The sequence below is a fragment of the Apodemus sylvaticus genome, chromosome 9, assembly GCF_947179515.1.
Source record: "Apodemus sylvaticus chromosome 9, mApoSyl1.1, whole genome shotgun sequence".
In the NCBI taxonomy this organism is placed as follows: Eukaryota; Metazoa; Chordata; class Mammalia; order Rodentia; family Muridae; genus Apodemus; species Apodemus sylvaticus.
This window is the reverse complement of record NC_067480.1, coordinates 100,227,577-100,248,742: the sequence shown is the minus strand read 5'-3', so window position 1 is coordinate 100,248,742 and position 21,166 is coordinate 100,227,577. Positions and strand designations below refer to the sequence as shown.

The following is a 21,166-nucleotide window of genomic DNA, read 5'->3' as shown; positions in this document are numbered from 1 at the left end:
CAAGATAAGTCAGGGCCAAAGAGGTCTGTTTCAGAGTTAAAAATCAAACTAAAACACACAAAAAGGCAAAAAGAAATTACATTAGATTGTAGATTTTATTTGAAAACAGGCAAGGAAAAGAGGAGAAATCCAAAGAAGCAAAACCCAAATCCACCATGGTCTGCACAGTCCAGTTGCCAACCCTCCCTCCCTCCCTCCCTTCCTCTCTCCCTCCCCCTAGGCATCACAGATGAGGCTTCTGGGTCCCATTTCTCGCATGGATTTGCTCAGTCAGTGTCCATGCTTTCCATATAAGCATCCAACTGTGCGTCCAACCCCTCTGCAGTAAGCTGCTGCTTCGAGTTGCTGCTGGCCCCTCTAGCTCGTCCCTGGTAGCCTCCACTTGTCCCTCTCCTGGTGACTCCGGCACGCGAACCTCCCGAGCCAGGGTTTCTTGTCATGCCTCCTCTGTTGATGCTTTGTGCAGGTCTTGGTTGCATAAGGATCTGGGATGTGACGAGCTGGATCTTCATGCGGCGGCCATCCAAAGGCACACCATTGTACTCTTGCATAGCCTTCAGGGCATCTGCTTCCCGTTCAAAGTGCACCTCTGCTGTCCCCAAACTTTGTCCAGAGCGATCATAGTGCACGGTGGCTTTCTTCAAGGTTCCGGATGAAGCAAAGACTTCCTGTATATCAGCATCGGACACTGCAAAGTCCAGGTTGGACACAAGCAGCTTCCCACCGCTGTTCACGCTGGCTCCACCCACGAAGGCCCTGTGGACTAGGTCCTGCTGCCACTTGTCCCGACGACTTTGCTTCTGGTGGCTGTATGGTGCCACCCGGTTCCTGCCGCGCAGGGCCATGGCAGGCTGCTTCCTCCTAGGCTCACCACCGCCGCCTGCTTTGAAGCCACGGAAGTTCTGGTAGCCGGCCCCTCTGCGACCCCGGCCCCACCAGGGACCTCCTTGCTGCCTCCGGTTCAGCTTGATGATGTCATCCAAAGACATGTCCACTTTGTTGGCCATCGCCAGTGTGGATTCGGGCATCAGATCGAGCCCACCTGTTTTGAAAACAAAGTTTTAACCTTATGTTCAAAGCCTCTCCCTGGTGCTTTTAGCATAGTAAATCACTGAGCAACAGGGAAGAGGTCCTGAGAACTTGATGAGGAAAAACAAGAATTTTCAACAGGAACACTCTTTATCGACAAAGGTTTCAATTGAAACCATTACAGGTGGCTGTATCTCCTCCTGATTATTTGGTAAGTGATAGAAGTGCTTAATTACATTTCTGGCCTACTCAGAGTGATTCCTATACAACTCTTAACACCACACTTTCCAAACAACATTGGAAACATCTGAACAGGCAAACCCAATGAGCTGAGGCCAGTCTCTAGGTACCAGTACCTATCGAGGAGACAATTCACCCATCCAAGTCTTCTGAGCTCTACCTGACTCCTGTACCAACACACCACCAAACAAACCAGAAAGGAATTTGAGGAATTTCAACAGAAAATAAAATATAACCGCATTGTCCAGGTTTGCATAGGGGAACACTGTCACAAACAAAATAGAGTAAACTAAACGGGGAAAAAAAAAGGTTCAGTGTGGTGGCCAATGCTTTTGATCCCAGCCCTCAAGAGGCAGAGACAGGAGGACCTTTTCAAGTTAGATGACATCCTGCTACTACACCTAGACAGCTCTAGACTGTCCAGGGCAGCCTAGTAGGACTGATACTTGAGAAAAAAAAAACAACAACAACAACACTATCTGTATATTTTATCTACAGAAGATAAAAACATGGAAACAATCATAAGTAGAATGATAAGTATAAACCTCCAAAATACACAATTTCAAAATGACAACGTTACTTAAAAGCGAGTACAATATAGAGTTGAATGTTAAGTTTAAGTCTTGGGATTTTTTTTCACACCACAAATCATCATCCCCTATAAAGAGACAGGATACCAATGAAAGCAATGTTTGGGAGCTGTAACCTAGATGCCAAAAGAAAATACTGTGGCTAATTCTCTGTGAAACCCACTAATCTGACTGAAAGCTTCATTTTTTTCATAGCCTTCTCCCAGAGTCCCTCTTACCTCTTAAATCAGTTGGCTTTCTTTTATGTAGGTATCCAGGGGGAACACGCTGTAGAGCAGAGGTGGCGTCCAACTCAGAGATCTGCCTGCCTCTGTCTCCCAAGTGCTTCGGTGAAAGCTTTTGACACCTAAAGAAACAGAACACCATCTCTAAACTCCTCCCATTAGATAGGAAAAAACAGAAAACAAAGAAACAAAGAAAGAAACAACAGCAGAGCCAGAAAATAAAAAAAAAAAAAAATGGACACACATCCCAAGATTCTGTGACTGCAACATAGGGGGAATCAGAGACTGTCCTCTAGAGGGGTGTCACAAAGACAGATAGCTACTACTTGTGTTTATTGCTGGGCATCTCACCCATGGCTTCACACATGGGTACTGCACGCAAGTACTCGGCCATGGAGACCCTCTTGGAACCCTCCTGGAAGGATCTTAAGAAGGAGAATAAAATGTATGGAGTGTATACTAAAAGAAGGAAGGCTTGGAGATACGGGGGGCTTAGTGTTCTAGACACTGGGCTCTGCCATCGATTCCATTGGAATGCAACTCACTGGGTCCCATTTTCAGATTCATCTCAGTTTCTTTAATGGTGCAGAGAGAGAACATTGGTTTGTTTGTTTGGGTTCCCTTTAAGACCTAGTCAGACTCTGTAGCCTAGTAGTTGATCTATGGCCCAGGCTGGCCTCAGAATCCTAGATTTGCTTAACTCCCTCTACAGAGTAGTGAGACATCAACCCATGGGCCACTATGCCCAGCTCAGAGAAATAGTTTTGAGACAAGTATCTTTCTTCTAAATCTTTGAAATGAAAAGCATCATCACTATGGTAGTCAGGGTTCTCTCTAGAGAAGCACAACTTACAGAATGAATCTCTACATACATACAGAAAGGGGATTGTGTTGAATGACTTACAAGGTGTGGTCCCACTAATCCAGTGGTTTGCTATGATGATGGAAAGTTCAGAGTTCCAGAATCCACTCAGTCCACAAGGCTGGAGGTCTCAACTGGTCTTCAGTAGAGATGCTGGGATCCCGGTGAAAGAATGGACTTGCTAGCAAGATGAGAGCAAGCAGGCAAAGAGGAAAAGCTCCTTCTTCCCTGTCTTTATATAGGCTTTGAGAAGGAGGTGTGGCCCAGTTTGGATTAGATTAGAATCTCAGTCGGTTGATCCTGATTGGATGTCCTCAAGGCAAGATTCGGATTAAAGTTGTGTGTCTGCCTGCCTGGAGATGTGGATCAGAAGTGATCTAATTGCCCAGCAGTGGTGGCACACACCTTTAAGCCCATTTAATGCTGGGATTAAACAAAACAAAGAACAAAACAGAAAACAAACACAAACCAAAACCAAATAAACAACAAAGACAAACAAACAAGGAAACCAAAAAGTGACGTAATCATGATCACCTCACGGCACATTCAGCACCACACCTATCAGCATTTTGAAATTAGACCAGACCTCTTCTTGAGATGCTTTGCTAGCATGGTTGTTGTTGTTGTCATTGTTGTTGTGTTTTTTTTTTGTTTTGTTTTGTTTTCTGCTTTCAACACCCATCGCAATGACCTCTTAAAAGACCCGAGTCAAATGAACTGTTTGCCATTCGAGTTGCAGTCACAGGCTGGCCAATGGTTAAGCAGATTTGTGCCTGCCACCATTTCCTGAATGGTTTAGTCTGTAAACATTCAAGGGGATTGAACTGGTCTGCCCTTGTATATGAAAACCCCAAATTCTAGTTTCCTCCCAATGAGCAATGACACTATCTATTCCTTGCTAGTAAACTACATGGTCCCCAGATATCACTCTAAGACCCTGAGATGTAGAATATTTGCTGACTCCCAGGCAAGATTGAGAAACCTAGCTCTATTGAAGCACTGGAATATAATATACCATGTAAGTGGCTTTGAGGCCAGCTTTAATTCCACTCTCTTGGGTGACAACAATATTTGTAGGCCATACTTGTGAATGTTTTTAAGAGGCAAATACCATGAGCTTTGGCCTTCACTCTTGAGCCCAGACCCACAGAGACCCAAACTGTGTAAAGATTATTCTATCACGACTGTTTGTGGCCTTTCTCAGCTCCACCCCACGCTTACCTGGCCATGGCCAGGTAGCTCTGACCCATATCAAAGGGGCTGCTTGCCCCTCTTTTCCCTCTCTCTCTCATCCTCTCATTCTCTTGCCCTCTTTGTCTCTTCCATTTTCCTTTCCCGTCCCCACTCCCTCCACATACGGTCCTGGCCAGCTTCTACTTCTCTCCTCCTCTCTGCCTCTTAACTCTCCCCATCAACTCCCTTCCCCATGCCCCAAAGAAACTCTCTTCCATGCTATACCATCCTGTGGGTGGTCCCTCTGGGTGAAGGGTTGCCTCTGCATGGGTCCACTGAGGCACGCTCTTCCCCCCACAGGCCCAGAGAACGCAATCTTATTCCACCTTCTACTTTGATGATTACAACAACCACCAAAGAAATCAGTCTCCAAGGTGAAGGTGAATTACTACTTTAGTACCCTAGAATGCCTGTTCCCCCACCCCAGCACACCTTTGCCTTTTAGTATGGCAAAGGTGAAAATGCTACCTTCAACACAACAGCAACAAGTAAAATGTATCCCCAAGATAAGTCAGGGCCAAAGAGGTCTGTTTCAGAGTTAAAAATCAAACTAAAACACACAAAAAGGCAAAAAGAAATTACATTAGATTGTAGATTTTATTTGAAAACAGGCAAGGAAAAGAGGAGAAATCCAAAGAAGCAAAACCCAAATCCACCATGGTCTGCACAGTCCAGTTGCCAACCCTCCCTCCCTCCCTCCCTTCCTCTCTCCCTCCCCCTAGGCATCACAGATGAGGCTTCTGGGTCCCATTTCTCGCATGGATTTGCTCAGTCAGTGTCCATGCTTTCCATATAAGCATCCAACTGTGCGTCCAACCCCTCTGCAGTAAGCTGCTGCTTCGAGTTGCTGCTGGCCCCTCTAGCTCGTCCCTGGTAGCCTCCACTTGTCCCTCTCCTGGTGACTCCGGCACGCGAACCTCCCGAGCCAGGGTTTCTTGTCATGCCTCCTCTGTTGATGCTTTGTGCAGGTCTTGGTTGCATAAGGATCTGGGATGTGACGAGCTGGATCTTCATGCGGCGGCCATCCAAAGGCACACCATTGTACTCTTGCATAGCCTTCAGGGCATCTGCTTCCCGTTCAAAGTGCACCTCTGCTGTCCCCAAACTTTGTCCAGAGCGATCATAGTGCACGGTGGCTTTCTTCAAGGTTCCGGATGAAGCAAAGACTTCCTGTATATCAGCATCGGACACTGCAAAGTCCAGGTTGGACACAAGCAGCTTCCCACCGCTGTCCACGCTGGCTCCACCCACGAAGGCCCTGTGGACTAGGTCCTGCTGCCACTTGTCCCGACGACTTTGCTTCTGGTGGCTGTATGGTGCCACCCGGTTCCTGCCGCGCAGGGCCATGGCAGGCTGCTTCCTCCTAGGCTCACCACCGCCGCCTGCTTTGAAGCCACGGAAGTTCTGGTAGCCGGCCCCTCTGCGACCCCGGCCCCACCAGGGACCTCCTTGCTGCCTCCGGTTCAGCTTGATGATGTCATCCAAAGACATGTCCACTTTGTTGGCCATCGCCAGTGTGGATTCGGGCATCAGATCGAGCCCACCTGTTTTGAAAACAAAGTTTTAACCTTATGTTCAAAGCCTCTCCCTGGTGCTTTTAGCATAGTAAATCACTGAGCAACAGGGAAGAGGTCCTGAGAACTTGATGAGGAAAAACAAGAATTTTCAACAGGAACACTCTTTATTGACAAAGGTTTCAATTGAAACCATTACAGGTGGCTGTATCTCCTCCTGATTGTTTGGTAAGTGATAGAAGTGCTTAATTACATTTCTGGCCTACTCAGAGTGATTCCTATACAACTCTTAACACCACACTTTCCAAACAACATTGGAAACATCTGAACAGGCAAACCCAATGAGCTGAGGCCAGTCTCTGGGTACCAGTACCTATCGAGGAGACAATTCACCCATCCAAGTCTTCTGAGCTCTACCTGACTCCTGTACCAACACACCACCAAACAAACCAGAAAGGAATTTGAGGAATTTGAACAGAAAATAAAATATAACCGCATTGTCCAGGTTTGCATAGGGGAACACTGTCACAAACAAAATAGAGTAAACTAAACGGGAAAAAAAAAGGTTCAGTGTGGTGGCCAATGCTTTTGATCCCAGCCCTCAAGAGGCAGAGACAGGAGGACCTTTTCAAGTTAGATGACATCCTGCTACTACACCTAGACAGCTCTAGACTGTCCAGGGCAGCCTAGTAGGACTGATACTTGAGAAAAAAAAAACAACAACAACAACACTATCTGTATATTTTATCTACAGAAGATAAAAACATGGAAACAATCATAAGTAGAATGATAAGTATAAACCTCCAAAATACACAATTTCAAAATGACAACGTTACTTAAAAGCGAGTACAATATAGAGTTGAATGTTAAGTTTAAGTCTTGGGATTTTTTTTCACACCACAAATCATCATCCCCTATAAAGAGACAGGATACCAATGAAAGCAATGTTTGGGAGCTGTAACCTAGATGCCAAAAGAAAATACTGTGGCTAATTCTCTGTGAAACCCACTAATCTGACTGAAAGCTTCATTTTTTTCATAGCCTTCTCCCAGAGTCCCTCTTACCTCTTAAATCAGTTGGCTTTCTTTTATGTAGGTATCCAGGGGGAACACGCTGTAGAGCAGAGGTGGCGTCCAACTCAGAGATCTGCCTGCCTCTGTCTCCCAAGTGCTTCGGTGAAAGCTTTTGACACCTAAAGAAACAGAACACCATCTCTAAACTCCTCCCATTAGATAGGAAAAAACAGAAAACAAAGAAACAAAGAAAGAAACAACAGCAGAGCCAGAAAATAAAAAAAAAAAAAAATGGACACACATCCCAAGATTCTGTGACTGCAACATAGGGGGAATCAGAGACTGTCCTCTAGAGGGGTGTCACAAAGACAGATAGCTACTACTTGTGTTTATTGCTGGGCATCTCACCCATGGCTTCACACATGGGTACTGCACGCAAGTACTCGGCCATGGAGACCCTCTTGGAACCCTCCTGGAAGGATCTTAAGAAGGAGAATAAAATGTATGGAGTGTATACTAAAAGAAGGAAGGCTTGGAGATACGGGGGGCTTAGTGTTCTAGACACTGGGCTCTGCCATCGATTCCATTGGAATGCAACTCACTGGGTCCCATTTTCAGATTCATCTCAGTTTCTTTAATGGTGCAGAGAGAGAACATTGGTTTGTTTGTTTGGGTTCCCTTTAAGACCTAGTCAGACTCTGTAGCCTAGTAGTTGATCTATGGCCCAGGCTGGCCTCAGAATCCTAGATTTGCTTAACTCCCTCTACAGAGTAGTGAGACATCAACCCATGGGCCACTATGCCCAGCTCAGAGAAATAGTTTTGAGACAAGTATCTTTCTTCTAAATCTTTGAAATGAAAAGCATCATCACTATGGTAGTCAGGGTTCTCTCTAGAGAAGCACAACTTACAGAATGAATCTCTACATACATACAGAAAGGGGATTGTGTTGAATGACTTACAAGGTGTGGTCCCACTAATCCAGTGGTTTGCTATGATGATGGAAAGTTCAGAGTTCCAGAATCCACTCAGTCCACAAGGCTGGAGGTCTCAACTGGTCTTCAGTAGAGATGCTGGGATCCCGGTGAAAGAATGGACTTGCTAGCAAGATGAGAGCAAGCAGGCAAAGAGGAAAAGCTCCTTCTTCCCTGTCTTTATATAGGCTTTGAGAAGGAGGTGTGGCCCAGTTTGGATTAGATTAGAATCTCAGTCGGTTGATCCTGATTGGATGTCCTCAAGGCAAGATTCGGATTAAAGTTGTGTGTCTGCCTGCCTGGAGATGTGGATCAGAAGTGATCTAATTGCCCAGCAGTGGTGGCACACACCTTTAAGCCCATTTAATGCTGGGATTAAACAAAACAAAGAACAAAACAGAAAACAAACACAAACCAAAACCAAATAAACAACAAAGACAAACAAACAAGGAAACCAAAAAGTGACCTAATCATGATCACCTCACGGCACATTCAGCACCACACCTATCAGCATTTTGAAATTAGACCAGACCTCTTCTTGAGATGCTTTGCTAGCATGGTTGTTGTTGTTGTCATTGTTGTTGTGTTTTTTTTTTGTTTTGTTTTGTTTTCTGCTTTCAACACCCATCGCAATGACCTCTTAAAAGACCCGAGTCAAATGAACTGTTTGCCATTCGAGTTGCAGTCACAGGCTGGCCAATGGTTAAGCAGATTTGTGCCTGCCACCATTTCCTGAATGGTTTAGTCTGTAAACATTCAAGGGGATTGAACTGGTCTGCCCTTGTATATGAAAACCCCAAATTCTAGTTTCCTCCCAATGAGCAATGACACTATCTATTCCTTGCTAGTAAACTACATGGTCCCCAGATATCACTCTAAGACCCTGAGATGTAGAATATTTGCTGACTCCCAGGCAAGATTGAGAAACCTAGCTCTATTGAAGCACTGGAATATAATATACCATGTAAGTGGCTTTGAGGCCAGCTTTAATTCCACTCTCTTGGGTGACAACAATATTTGTAGGCCATACTTGTGAATGTTTTTAAGAGGCAAATACCATGAGCTTTGGCCTTCACTCTTGAGCCCAGACCCACAGAGACCCAAACTGTGTAAAGATTATTCTATCACGACTGTTTGTGGCCTTTCTCAGCTCCACCCCACGCTTACCTGGCCATGGCCAGGTAGCTCTGACCCATATCAAAGGGGCTGCTTGCCCCTCTTTTCCCTCTCTCTCTCATCCTCTCATTCTCTTGCCCTCTTTGTCTCTTCCATTTTCCTTTCCCGTCCCCACTCCCTCCACATACGGTCCTGGCCAGCTTCTACTTCTCTCCTCCTCTCTGCCTCTTAACTCTCCCCATCAACTCCCTTCCCCATGCCCCAAAGAAACTCTCTTCCATGCTATACCATCCTGTGGGTGGTCCCTCTGGGTGAAGGGTTGCCTCTGCATGGGTCCACTGAGGCACGCTCTTCCCCCCACAGGCCCAGAGAACGCAATCTTATTCCACCTTCTACTTTGATGATTACAACAACCACCAAAGAAATCAGTCTCCAAGGTGAAGGTGAATTACTACTTTAGTACCCTAGAATGCCTGTTCCCCCACCCCAGCACACCTTTGCCTTTTAGTATGGCAAAGGTGAAAATGCTACCTTCAACACAACAGCAACAAGTAAAATGTATCCCCAAGATAAGTCAGGGCCAAAGAGGTCTGTTTCAGAGTTAAAAATCAAACTAAAACACACAAAAAGGCAAAAAGAAATTACATTAGATTGTAGATTTTATTTGAAAACAGGCAAGGAAAAGAGGAGAAATCCAAAGAAGCAAAACCCAAATCCACCATGGTCTGCACAGTCCAGTTGCCAACCCTCCCTCCCTCCCTCCCTTCCTCTCTCCCTCCCCCTAGGCATCACAGATGAGGCTTCTGGGTCCCATTTCTCGCATGGATTTGCTCAGTCAGTGTCCATGCTTTCCATATAAGCATCCAACTGTGCGTCCAACCCCTCTGCAGTAAGCTGCTGCTTCGAGTTGCTGCTGGCCCCTCTAGCTCGTCCCTGGTAGCCTCCACTTGTCCCTCTCCTGGTGACTCCGGCACGCGAACCTCCCGAGCCAGGGTTTCTTGTCATGCCTCCTCTGTTGATGCTTTGTGCAGGTCTTGGTTGCATAAGGATCTGGGATGTGACGAGCTGGATCTTCATGCGGCGGCCATCCAAAGGCACACCATTGTACTCTTGCATAGCCTTCAGGGCATCTGCTTCCCGTTCAAAGTGCACCTCTGCTGTCCCCAAACTTTGTCCAGAGCGATCATAGTGCACGGTGGCTTTCTTCAAGGTTCCGGATGAAGCAAAGACTTCCTGTATATCAGCATCGGACACTGCAAAGTCCAGGTTGGACACAAGCAGCTTCCCACCGCTGTTCACGCTGGCTCCACCCACGAAGGCCCTGTGGACTAGGTCCTGCTGCCACTTGTCCCGACGACTTTGCTTCTGGTGGCTGTATGGTGCCACCCGGTTCCTGCCGCGCAGGGCCATGGCAGGCTGCTTCCTCCTAGGCTCACCACCGCCGCCTGCTTTGAAGCCACGGAAGTTCTGGTAGCCGGCCCCTCTGCGACCCCGGCCCCACCAGGGACCTCCTTGCTGCCTCCGGTTCAGCTTGATGATGTCATCCAAAGACATGTCCACTTTGTTGGCCATCGCCAGTGTGGATTCGGGCATCAGATCGAGCCCACCTGTTTTGAAAACAAAGTTTTAACCTTATGTTCAAAGCCTCTCCCTGGTGCTTTTAGCATAGTAAATCACTGAGCAACAGGGAAGAGGTCCTGAGAACTTGATGAGGAAAAACAAGAATTTTCAACAGGAACACTCTTTATCGACAAAGGTTTCAATTGAAACCATTACAGGTGGCTGTATCTCCTCCTGATTATTTGGTAAGTGATAGAAGTGCTTAATTACATTTCTGGCCTACTCAGAGTGATTCCTATACAACTCTTAACACCACACTTTCCAAACAACATTGGAAACATCTGAACAGGCAAACCCAATGAGCTGAGGCCAGTCTCTAGGTACCAGTACCTATCGAGGAGACAATTCACCCATCCAAGTCTTCTGAGCTCTACCTGACTCCTGTACCAACACACCACCAAACAAACCAGAAAGGAATTTGAGGAATTTCAACAGAAAATAAAATATAACCGCATTGTCCAGGTTTGCATAGGGGAACACTGTCACAAACAAAATAGAGTAAACTAAACGGGGAAAAAAAAAGGTTCAGTGTGGTGGCCAATGCTTTTGATCCCAGCCCTCAAGAGGCAGAGACAGGAGGACCTTTTCAAGTTAGATGACATCCTGCTACTACACCTAGACAGCTCTAGACTGTCCAGGGCAGCCTAGTAGGACTGATACTTGAGAAAAAAAAAACAACAACAACAACACTATCTGTATATTTTATCTACAGAAGATAAAAACATGGAAACAATCATAAGTAGAATGATAAGTATAAACCTCCAAAATACACAATTTCAAAATGACAACGTTACTTAAAAGCGAGTACAATATAGAGTTGAATGTTAAGTTTAAGTCTTGGGATTTTTTTTCACACCACAAATCATCATCCCCTATAAAGAGACAGGATACCAATGAAAGCAATGTTTGGGAGCTGTAACCTAGATGCCAAAAGAAAATACTGTGGCTAATTCTCTGTGAAACCCACTAATCTGACTGAAAGCTTCATTTTTTTCATAGCCTTCTCCCAGAGTCCCTCTTACCTCTTAAATCAGTTGGCTTTCTTTTATGTAGGTATCCAGGGGGAACACGCTGTAGAGCAGAGGTGGCGTCCAACTCAGAGATCTGCCTGCCTCTGTCTCCCAAGTGCTTCGGTGAAAGCTTTTGACACCTAAAGAAACAGAACACCATCTCTAAACTCCTCCCATTAGATAGGAAAAAACAGAAAACAAAGAAACAAAGAAAGAAACAACAGCAGAGCCAGAAAATAAAAAAAAAAAAAAATGGACACACATCCCAAGATTCTGTGACTGCAACATAGGGGGAATCAGAGACTGTCCTCTAGAGGGGTGTCACAAAGACAGATAGCTACTACTTGTGTTTATTGCTGGGCATCTCACCCATGGCTTCACACATGGGTACTGCACGCAAGTACTCGGCCATGGAGACCCTCTTGGAACCCTCCTGGAAGGATCTTAAGAAGGAGAATAAAATGTATGGAGTGTATACTAAAAGAAGGAAGGCTTGGAGATACGGGGGGCTTAGTGTTCTAGACACTGGGCTCTGCCATCGATTCCATTGGAATGCAACTCACTGGGTCCCATTTTCAGATTCATCTCAGTTTCTTTAATGGTGCAGAGAGAGAACATTGGTTTGTTTGTTTGGGTTCCCTTTAAGACCTAGTCAGACTCTGTAGCCTAGTAGTTGATCTATGGCCCAGGCTGGCCTCAGAATCCTAGATTTGCTTAACTCCCTCTACAGAGTAGTGAGACATCAACCCATGGGCCACTATGCCCAGCTCAGAGAAATAGTTTTGAGACAAGTATCTTTCTTCTAAATCTTTGAAATGAAAAGCATCATCACTATGGTAGTCAGGGTTCTCTCTAGAGAAGCACAACTTACAGAATGAATCTCTACATACATACAGAAAGGGGATTGTGTTGAATGACTTACAAGGTGTGGTCCCACTAATCCAGTGGTTTGCTATGATGATGGAAAGTTCAGAGTTCCAGAATCCACTCAGTCCACAAGGCTGGAGGTCTCAACTGGTCTTCAGTAGAGATGCTGGGATCCCGGTGAAAGAATGGACTTGCTAGCAAGATGAGAGCAAGCAGGCAAAGAGGAAAAGCTCCTTCTTCCCTGTCTTTATATAGGCTTTGAGAAGGAGGTGTGGCCCAGTTTGGATTAGATTAGAATCTCAGTCGGTTGATCCTGATTGGATGTCCTCAAGGCAAGATTCGGATTAAAGTTGTGTGTCTGCCTGCCTGGAGATGTGGATCAGAAGTGATCTAATTGCCCAGCAGTGGTGGCACACACCTTTAAGCCCATTTAATGCTGGGATTAAACAAAACAAAGAACAAAACAGAAAACAAACACAAACCAAAACCAAATAAACAACAAAGACAAACAAACAAGGAAACCAAAAAGTGACGTAATCATGATCACCTCACGGCACATTCAGCACCACACCTATCAGCATTTTGAAATTAGACCAGACCTCTTCTTGAGATGCTTTGCTAGCATGGTTGTTGTTGTTGTCATTGTTGTTGTGTTTTTTTTTTGTTTTGTTTTGTTTTCTGCTTTCAACACCCATCGCAATGACCTCTTAAAAGACCCGAGTCAAATGAACTGTTTGCCATTCGAGTTGCAGTCACAGGCTGGCCAATGGTTAAGCAGATTTGTGCCTGCCACCATTTCCTGAATGGTTTAGTCTGTAAACATTCAAGGGGATTGAACTGGTCTGCCCTTGTATATGAAAACCCCAAATTCTAGTTTCCTCCCAATGAGCAATGACACTATCTATTCCTTGCTAGTAAACTACATGGTCCCCAGATATCACTCTAAGACCCTGAGATGTAGAATATTTGCTGACTCCCAGGCAAGATTGAGAAACCTAGCTCTATTGAAGCACTGGAATATAATATACCATGTAAGTGGCTTTGAGGCCAGCTTTAATTCCACTCTCTTGGGTGACAACAATATTTGTAGGCCATACTTGTGAATGTTTTTAAGAGGCAAATACCATGAGCTTTGGCCTTCACTCTTGAGCCCAGACCCACAGAGACCCAAACTGTGTAAAGATTATTCTATCACGACTGTTTGTGGCCTTTCTCAGCTCCACCCCACGCTTACCTGGCCATGGCCAGGTAGCTCTGACCCATATCAAAGGGGCTGCTTGCCCCTCTTTTCCCTCTCTCTCTCATCCTCTCATTCTCTTGCCCTCTTTGTCTCTTCCATTTTCCTTTCCCGTCCCCACTCCCTCCACATACGGTCCTGGCCAGCTTCTACTTCTCTCCTCCTCTCTGCCTCTTAACTCTCCCCATCAACTCCCTTCCCCATGCCCCAAAGAAACTCTCTTCCATGCTATACCATCCTGTGGGTGGTCCCTCTGGGTGAAGGGTTGCCTCTGCATGGGTCCACTGAGGCACGCTCTTCCCCCCACAGGCCCAGAGAACGCAATCTTATTCCACCTTCTACTTTGATGATTACAACAACCACCAAAGAAATCAGTCTCCAAGGTGAAGGTGAATTACTACTTTAGTACCCTAGAATGCCTGTTCCCCCACCCCAGCACACCTTTGCCTTTTAGTATGGCAAAGGTGAAAATGCTACCTTCAACACAACAGCAACAAGTAAAATGTATCCCCAAGATAAGTCAGGGCCAAAGAGGTCTGTTTCAGAGTTAAAAATCAAACTAAAACACACAAAAAGGCAAAAAGAAATTACATTAGATTGTAGATTTTATTTGAAAACAGGCAAGGAAAAGAGGAGAAATCCAAAGAAGCAAAACCCAAATCCACCATGGTCTGCACAGTCCAGTTGCCAACCCTCCCTCCCTCCCTCCCTTCCTCTCTCCCTCCCCCTAGGCATCACAGATGAGGCTTCTGGGTCCCATTTCTCGCATGGATTTGCTCAGTCAGTGTCCATGCTTTCCATATAAGCATCCAACTGTGCGTCCAACCCCTCTGCAGTAAGCTGCTGCTTCGAGTTGCTGCTGGCCCCTCTAGCTCGTCCCTGGTAGCCTCCACTTGTCCCTCTCCTGGTGACTCCGGCACGCGAACCTCCCGAGCCAGGGTTTCTTGTCATGCCTCCTCTGTTGATGCTTTGTGCAGGTCTTGGTTGCATAAGGATCTGGGATGTGACGAGCTGGATCTTCATGCGGCGGCCATCCAAAGGCACACCATTGTACTCTTGCATAGCCTTCAGGGCATCTGCTTCCCGTTCAAAGTGCACCTCTGCTGTCCCCAAACTTTGTCCAGAGCGATCATAGTGCACGGTGGCTTTCTTCAAGGTTCCGGATGAAGCAAAGACTTCCTGTATATCAGCATCGGACACTGCAAAGTCCAGGTTGGACACAAGCAGCTTCCCACCGCTGTCCACGCTGGCTCCACCCACGAAGGCCCTGTGGACTAGGTCCTGCTGCCACTTGTCCCGACGACTTTGCTTCTGGTGGCTGTATGGTGCCACCCGGTTCCTGCCGCGCAGGGCCATGGCAGGCTGCTTCCTCCTAGGCTCACCACCGCCGCCTGCTTTGAAGCCACGGAAGTTCTGGTAGCCGGCCCCTCTGCGACCCCGGCCCCACCAGGGACCTCCTTGCTGCCTCCGGTTCAGCTTGATGATGTCATCCAAAGACATGTCCACTTTGTTGGCCATCGCCAGTGTGGATTCGGGCATCAGATCGAGCCCACCTGTTTTGAAAACAAAGTTTTAACCTTATGTTCAAAGCCTCTCCCTGGTGCTTTTAGCATAGTAAATCACTGAGCAACAGGGAAGAGGTCCTGAGAACTTGATGAGGAAAAACAAGAATTTTCAACAGGAACACTCTTTATTGACAAAGGTTTCAATTGAAACCATTACAGGTGGCTGTATCTCCTCCTGATTGTTTGGTAAGTGATAGAAGTGCTTAATTACATTTCTGGCCTACTCAGAGTGATTCCTATACAACTCTTAACACCACACTTTCCAAACAACATTGGAAACATCTGAACAGGCAAACCCAATGAGCTGAGGCCAGTCTCTGGGTACCAGTACCTATCGAGGAGACAATTCACCCATCCAAGTCTTCTGAGCTCTACCTGACTCCTGTACCAACACACCACCAAACAAACCAGAAAGGAATTTGAGGAATTTGAACAGAAAATAAAATATAACCGCATTGTCCAGGTTTGCATAGGGGAACACTGTCACAAACAAAATAGAGTAAACTAAACGGGAAAAAAAAAGGTTCAGTGTGGTGGCCAATGCTTTTGATCCCAGCCCTCAAGAGGCAGAGACAGGAGGACCTTTTCAAGTTAGATGACATCCTGCTACTACACCTAGACAGCTCTAGACTGTCCAGGGCAGCCTAGTAGGACTGATACTTGAGAAAAAAAAAACAACAACAACAACACTATCTGTATATTTTATCTACAGAAGATAAAAACATGGAAACAATCATAAGTAGAATGATAAGTATAAACCTCCAAAATACACAATTTCAAAATGACAACGTTACTTAAAAGCGAGTACAATATAGAGTTGAATGTTAAGTTTAAGTCTTGGGATTTTTTTTCACACCACAAATCATCATCCCCTATAAAGAGACAGGATACCAATGAAAGCAATGTTTGGGAGCTGTAACCTAGATGCCAAAAGAAAATACTGTGGCTAATTCTCTGTGAAACCCACTAATCTGACTGAAAGCTTCATTTTTTTCATAGCCTTCTCCCAGAGTCCCTCTTACCTCTTAAATCAGTTGGCTTTCTTTTATGTAGGTATCCAGGGGGAACACGCTGTAGAGCAGAGGTGGCGTCCAACTCAGAGATCTGCCTGCCTCTGTCTCCCAAGTGCTTCGGTGAAAGCTTTTGACACCTAAAGAAACAGAACACCATCTCTAAACTCCTCCCATTAGATAGGAAAAAACAGAAAACAAAGAAACAAAGAAAGAAACAACAGCAGAGCCAGAAAATAAAAAAAAAAAAAAATGGACACACATCCCAAGATTCTGTGACTGCAACATAGGGGGAATCAGAGACTGTCCTCTAGAGGGGTGTCACAAAGACAGATAGCTACTACTTGTGTTTATTGCTGGGCATCTCACCCATGGCTTCACACATGGGTACTGCACGCAAGTACTCGGCCATGGAGACCCTCTTGGAACCCTCCTGGAAGGATCTTAAGAAGGAGAATAAAATGTATGGAGTGTATACTAAAAGAAGGAAGGCTTGGAGATACGGGGGGCTTAGTGTTCTAGACACTGGGCTCTGCCATCGATTCCATTGGAATGCAACTCACTGGGTCCCATTTTCAGATTCATCTCAGTTTCTTTAATGGTGCAGAGAGAGAACATTGGTTTGTTTGTTTGGGTTCCCTTTAAGACCTAGTCAGACTCTGTAGCCTAGTAGTTGATCTATGGCCCAGGCTGGCCTCAGAATCCTAGATTTGCTTAACTCCCTCTACAGAGTAGTGAGACATCAACCCATGGGCCACTATGCCCAGCTCAGAGAAATAGTTTTGAGACAAGTATCTTTCTTCTAAATCTTTGAAATGAAAAGCATCATCACTATGGTAGTCAGGGTTCTCTCTAGAGAAGCACAACTTACAGAATGAATCTCTACATACATACAGAAAGGGGATTGTGTTGAATGACTTACAAGGTGTGGTCCCACTAATCCAGTGGTTTGCTATGATGATGGAAAGTTCAGAGTTCCAGAATCCACTCAGTCCACAAGGCTGGAGGTCTCAACTGGTCTTCAGTAGAGATGCTGGGATCCCGGTGAAAGAATGGACTTGCTAGCAAGATGAGAGCAAGCAGGCAAAGAGGAAAAGCTCCTTCTTCCCTGTCTTTATATAGGCTTTGAGAAGGAGGTGTGGCCCAGTTTGGATTAGATTAGAATCTCAGTCGGTTGATCCTGATTGGATGTCCTCAAGGCAAGATTCGGATTAAAGTTGTGTGTCTGCCTGCCTGGAGATGTGGATCAGAAGTGATCTAATTGCCCAGCAGTGGTGGCACACACCTTTAAGCCCATTTAATGCTGGGATTAAACAAAACAAAGAACAAAACAGAAAACAAACACAAACCAAAACCAAATAAACAACAAAGACAAACAAACAAGGAAACCAAAAAGTGACCTAATCATGATCACCTCACGGCACATTCAGCACCACACCTATCAGCATTTTGAAATTAGACCAGACCTCTTCTTGAGATGCTTTGCTAGCATGGTTGTTGTTGTTGTCATTGTTGTTGTGTTTTTTTTTTGTTTTGTTTTGTTTTCTGCTTTCAACACCCATCGCAATGACCTCTTAAAAGACCCGAGTCAAATGAACTGTTTGCCATTCGAGTTGCAGTCACAGGCTGGCCAATGGTTAAGCAGATTTGTGCCTGCCACCATTTCCTGAATGGTTTAGTCTGTAAACATTCAAGGGGATTGAACTGGTCTGCCCTTGTATATGAAAACCCCAAATTCTAGTTTCCTCCCAATGAGCAATGACACTATCTATTCCTTGCTAGTAAACTACATGGTCCCCAGATATCACTCTAAGACCCTGAGATGTAGAATATTTGCTGACTCCCAGGCAAGATTGAGAAACCTAGCTCTATTGAAGCACTGGAATATAATATACCATGTAAGTGGCTTTGAGGCCAGCTTTAATTCCACTCTCTTGGGTGACAACAATATTTGTAGGCCATACTTGTGAATGTTTTTAAGAGGCAAATACCATGAGCTTTGGCCTTCACTCTTGAGCCCAGACCCACAGAGACCCAAACTGTGTAAAGATTATTCTATCACGACTGTTTGTGGCCTTTCTCAGCTCCACCCCACGCTTACCTGGCCATGGCCAGGTAGCTCTGACCCATATCAAAGGGGCTGCTTGCCCCTCTTTTCCCTCTCTCTCTCATCCTCTCATTCTCTTGCCCTCTTTGTCTCTTCCATTTTCCTTTCCCGTCCCCACTCCCTCCACATACGGTCCTGGCCAGCTTCTACTTCTCTCCTCCTCTCTGCCTCTTAACTCTCCCCATCAACTCCCTTCCCCATGCCCCAAAGAAACTCTCTTCCATGCTATACCATCCTGTGGGTGGTCCCTCTGGGTGAAGGGTTGCCTCTGCATGGGTCCACTGAGGCACGCTCTTCCCCCCACAGGCCCAGAGAACGCAATCTTATTCCACCTTCTACTTTGATGATTACAACAACCACCAAAGAAATCAGTCTCCAAGGTGAAGGTGAATTACTACTTTAGTACCCTAGAATGCCTGTTCCCCCACCCCAGCACACCTTTGCCTTTTAGTATGGCAAAGGTGAAAATGCTACCTTCAACACAACAGCAACAAGTAAAATGTATCCCCAAGATAAGTCAGGGCCAAAGAGGTCTGTTTCAGAGTTAAAAATCAAACTAAAACACACAAAAAGGCAAAAAGAAATTACATTAGATTGTAGATTTTATTTGAAAACAGGCAAGGAAAAGAGGAGAAATCCAAAGAAGCAAAACCCAAATCCACCATGGTCTGCACAGTCCAGTTGCCAACCCTCCCTCCCTCCCTCCCTTCCTCTCTCCCTCCCCCTAGGCATCACAGATGAGGCTTCTGGGTCCCATTTCTCGCATGGATTTGCTCAGTCAGTGTCCATGCTTTCCATATAAGCATCCAACTGTGCGTCCAACCCCTCTGCAGTAAGCTGCTGCTTCGAGTTGCTGCTGGCCCCTCTAGCTCGTCCCTGGTAGCCTCCACTTGTCCCTCTCCTGGTGACTCCGGCACGCGAACCTCCCGAGCCAGGGTTTCTTGTCATGCCTCCTCTGTTGATGCTTTGTGCAGGTCTTGGTTGCATAAGGATCTGGGATGTGACGAGCTGGATCTTCATGCGGCGGCCATCCAAAGGCACACCATTGTACTCTTGCATAGCCTTCAGGGCATCTGCTTCCCGTTCAAAGTGCACCTCTGCTGTCCCCAAACTTTGTCCAGAGCGATCATAGTGCACGGTGGCTTTCTTCAAGGTTCCGGATGAAGCAAAGACTTCCTGTATATCAGCATCGGACACTGCAAAGTCCAGGTTGGACACAAGCAGCTTCCCACCGCTGTCCACGCTGGCTCCACCCACGAAGGCCCTGTGGACTAGGTCCTGCTGCCACTTGTCCCGACGACTTTGCTTCTGGTGGCTGTATGGTGCCACCCGGTTCCTGCCGCGCAGGGCCATGGCAGGCTGCTTCCTCCTAGGCTCACCACCGCCGCCTGCTTTGAAGCCACGGAAGTTCTGGTAGCCGGCCCCTCTGCGACCCCGGCCCCACCAGGGACCTCCTTGCTGCCTCCGGTTCAGCTTGATGATGTCATCCAAAGACATGTCCACTTTGTTGGCCATCGCCAGTGTGGATTCGGGCATCAGATCGAGCCCACCTGTTTTGAAAACAAAGTTTTAACCTTATGTTCAAAGCCTCTCCCTGGTGCTTTTAGCATAGTAAATCACTGAGCAACAGGGAAGAGGTCCTGAGAACTTGATGAGGAAAAACAAGAATTTTCAACAGGAACACTCTTTATCGACAAAGGTTTCAATTGAAACCATTACAGGTGGCTGTATCTCCTCCTGATTGTTTGGTAAGTGATAGAAGTGCTTAATTACATTTCTGGCCTACTCAGAGTGATTCCTATACAACTCTTAACACCACACTTTCCAAACAACATTGGAAACATCTGAACAGGCAAACCCAATGAGCTGAGGCCAGTCTCTGGGTACCAGTACCTATCGAGGAGACAATTCACCCATCCAAGTCTTCTGAGCTCTACCTGACTCCTGTACCAACACACCACCAAACAAACCAGAAAGGAATTTGAGGAATTTGAACAGAAAATAAAATATAACCGCATTGTCCAGGTTTGCATAGGGGAACACTGTCACAAACAAAATAGAGTAAACTAAACGGGGAAAAAAAAAGGTTCAGTGTGGTGGCCAATGCTTTTGATCCCAGCCCTCAAGAGGCAGAGACAGGAGGACCTTTTCAAGTTAGATGACATCCTGCTACTACACCTAGACAGCTCTAGACTGTCCAGGGCAGCCTAGTACGACTGATACTTGAGAAAAAAAAAACAACAACAACACTATCTGTATATTTTATCTACAGAAGATAAAAACATGGAAACAATCATAAGTAGAATGATAAGTATAAACCTCCAAAATACACAATTTCAAAATGACAACGTTACTTAAAAGCGAGTACAATATAGAGTTGAATGTTAAGTTTAAGTCTTGGGATTTTTTTTCACACCACAAATCATCATCCCCTATAAAGAGACAGGATACCAATGAAAGCAATGTTTGGGAGCTGTAACCTAGATGCCAAAAGAAAATACTGTGGCTAATTCTCTGTGAAACCCACTAATCTGACTGAAAGCTTCATTTTTTTCATAGCCTTCTCCCAGAGTCCCTCTTACCTCTTAAATCAGTTGGCTTTCTTTTATGTAGGTATCGAGGGGGAACACGCTGTAGAGCAGAGGTGGCGTCCAACTCAGAGATCTGCCTGCCTCTGTCTCCCAAGTGCTTCGGTGAAAGCTTTTGACACCTAAAGAAACAGAACACCATCTCTAAACTCCTCCCATTAGATAGGAAAAAACAGAAAACAAAGAAACAAAGAAAGAAACAACAGCAGAGCCAGAAAATAAAAAAAAAAAATGGACACACATCCCAAGATTCTGTGACTGCAACATAGGGGGAATCAGAGACTGTCCTCTAGAGGGGTGTCACAAAGACAGACAGCTACTACTTGTGTTTATTGCTGGGCATCTCACCCATGGCTTCACACATGGGT

At 45.7% G+C, this 21,166-nt stretch overlaps 5 protein-coding genes across 5 annotated transcripts; all 5 read right to left on the bottom strand.

The window, feature by feature from the left end:
* Positions 1–278: 278 nt before the first annotated feature.
* Positions 279–728, bottom strand: LOC127693071 (THO complex subunit 4-like; the record flags this gene model as incomplete). The annotated part of the gene is made up of 1 exon (XM_052193790.1): positions 279–728. A coding segment is annotated over one exon (450 nt), but the record flags the coding sequence as incomplete, so codon positions are not given.
* A 4,230-nt stretch (positions 729–4,958) lies between these two features.
* Positions 4,959–5,408, bottom strand: LOC127693084 (THO complex subunit 4-like; the record flags this gene model as incomplete). Its single annotated transcript, XM_052193808.1, has 1 exon — positions 4,959–5,408. A coding segment is annotated over one exon (450 nt), but the record flags the coding sequence as incomplete, so codon positions are not given.
* A 4,229-nt stretch (positions 5,409–9,637) lies between these two features.
* On the bottom strand, positions 9,638–10,087 carry LOC127693072 (THO complex subunit 4-like; the record flags this gene model as incomplete). The annotated part of the gene is made up of 1 exon (XM_052193791.1): positions 9,638–10,087. A coding segment is annotated over one exon (450 nt), but the record flags the coding sequence as incomplete, so codon positions are not given.
* A 4,230-nt stretch (positions 10,088–14,317) lies between these two features.
* Positions 14,318–14,767, bottom strand: LOC127691853 (THO complex subunit 4-like; the record flags this gene model as incomplete). The annotated part of the gene is made up of 1 exon (XM_052191758.1): positions 14,318–14,767. A coding segment is annotated over one exon (450 nt), but the record flags the coding sequence as incomplete, so codon positions are not given.
* Positions 14,768–18,996: 4,229 nt separating this feature from the next.
* LOC127691876 (THO complex subunit 4-like) lies at positions 18,997–19,446 on the bottom strand (the record flags this gene model as incomplete). The annotated part of the gene is made up of 1 exon (XM_052191806.1): positions 18,997–19,446. A coding segment is annotated over one exon (450 nt), but the record flags the coding sequence as incomplete, so codon positions are not given.
* Between the last annotated feature and the right edge of the window lie 1,720 nt (positions 19,447–21,166).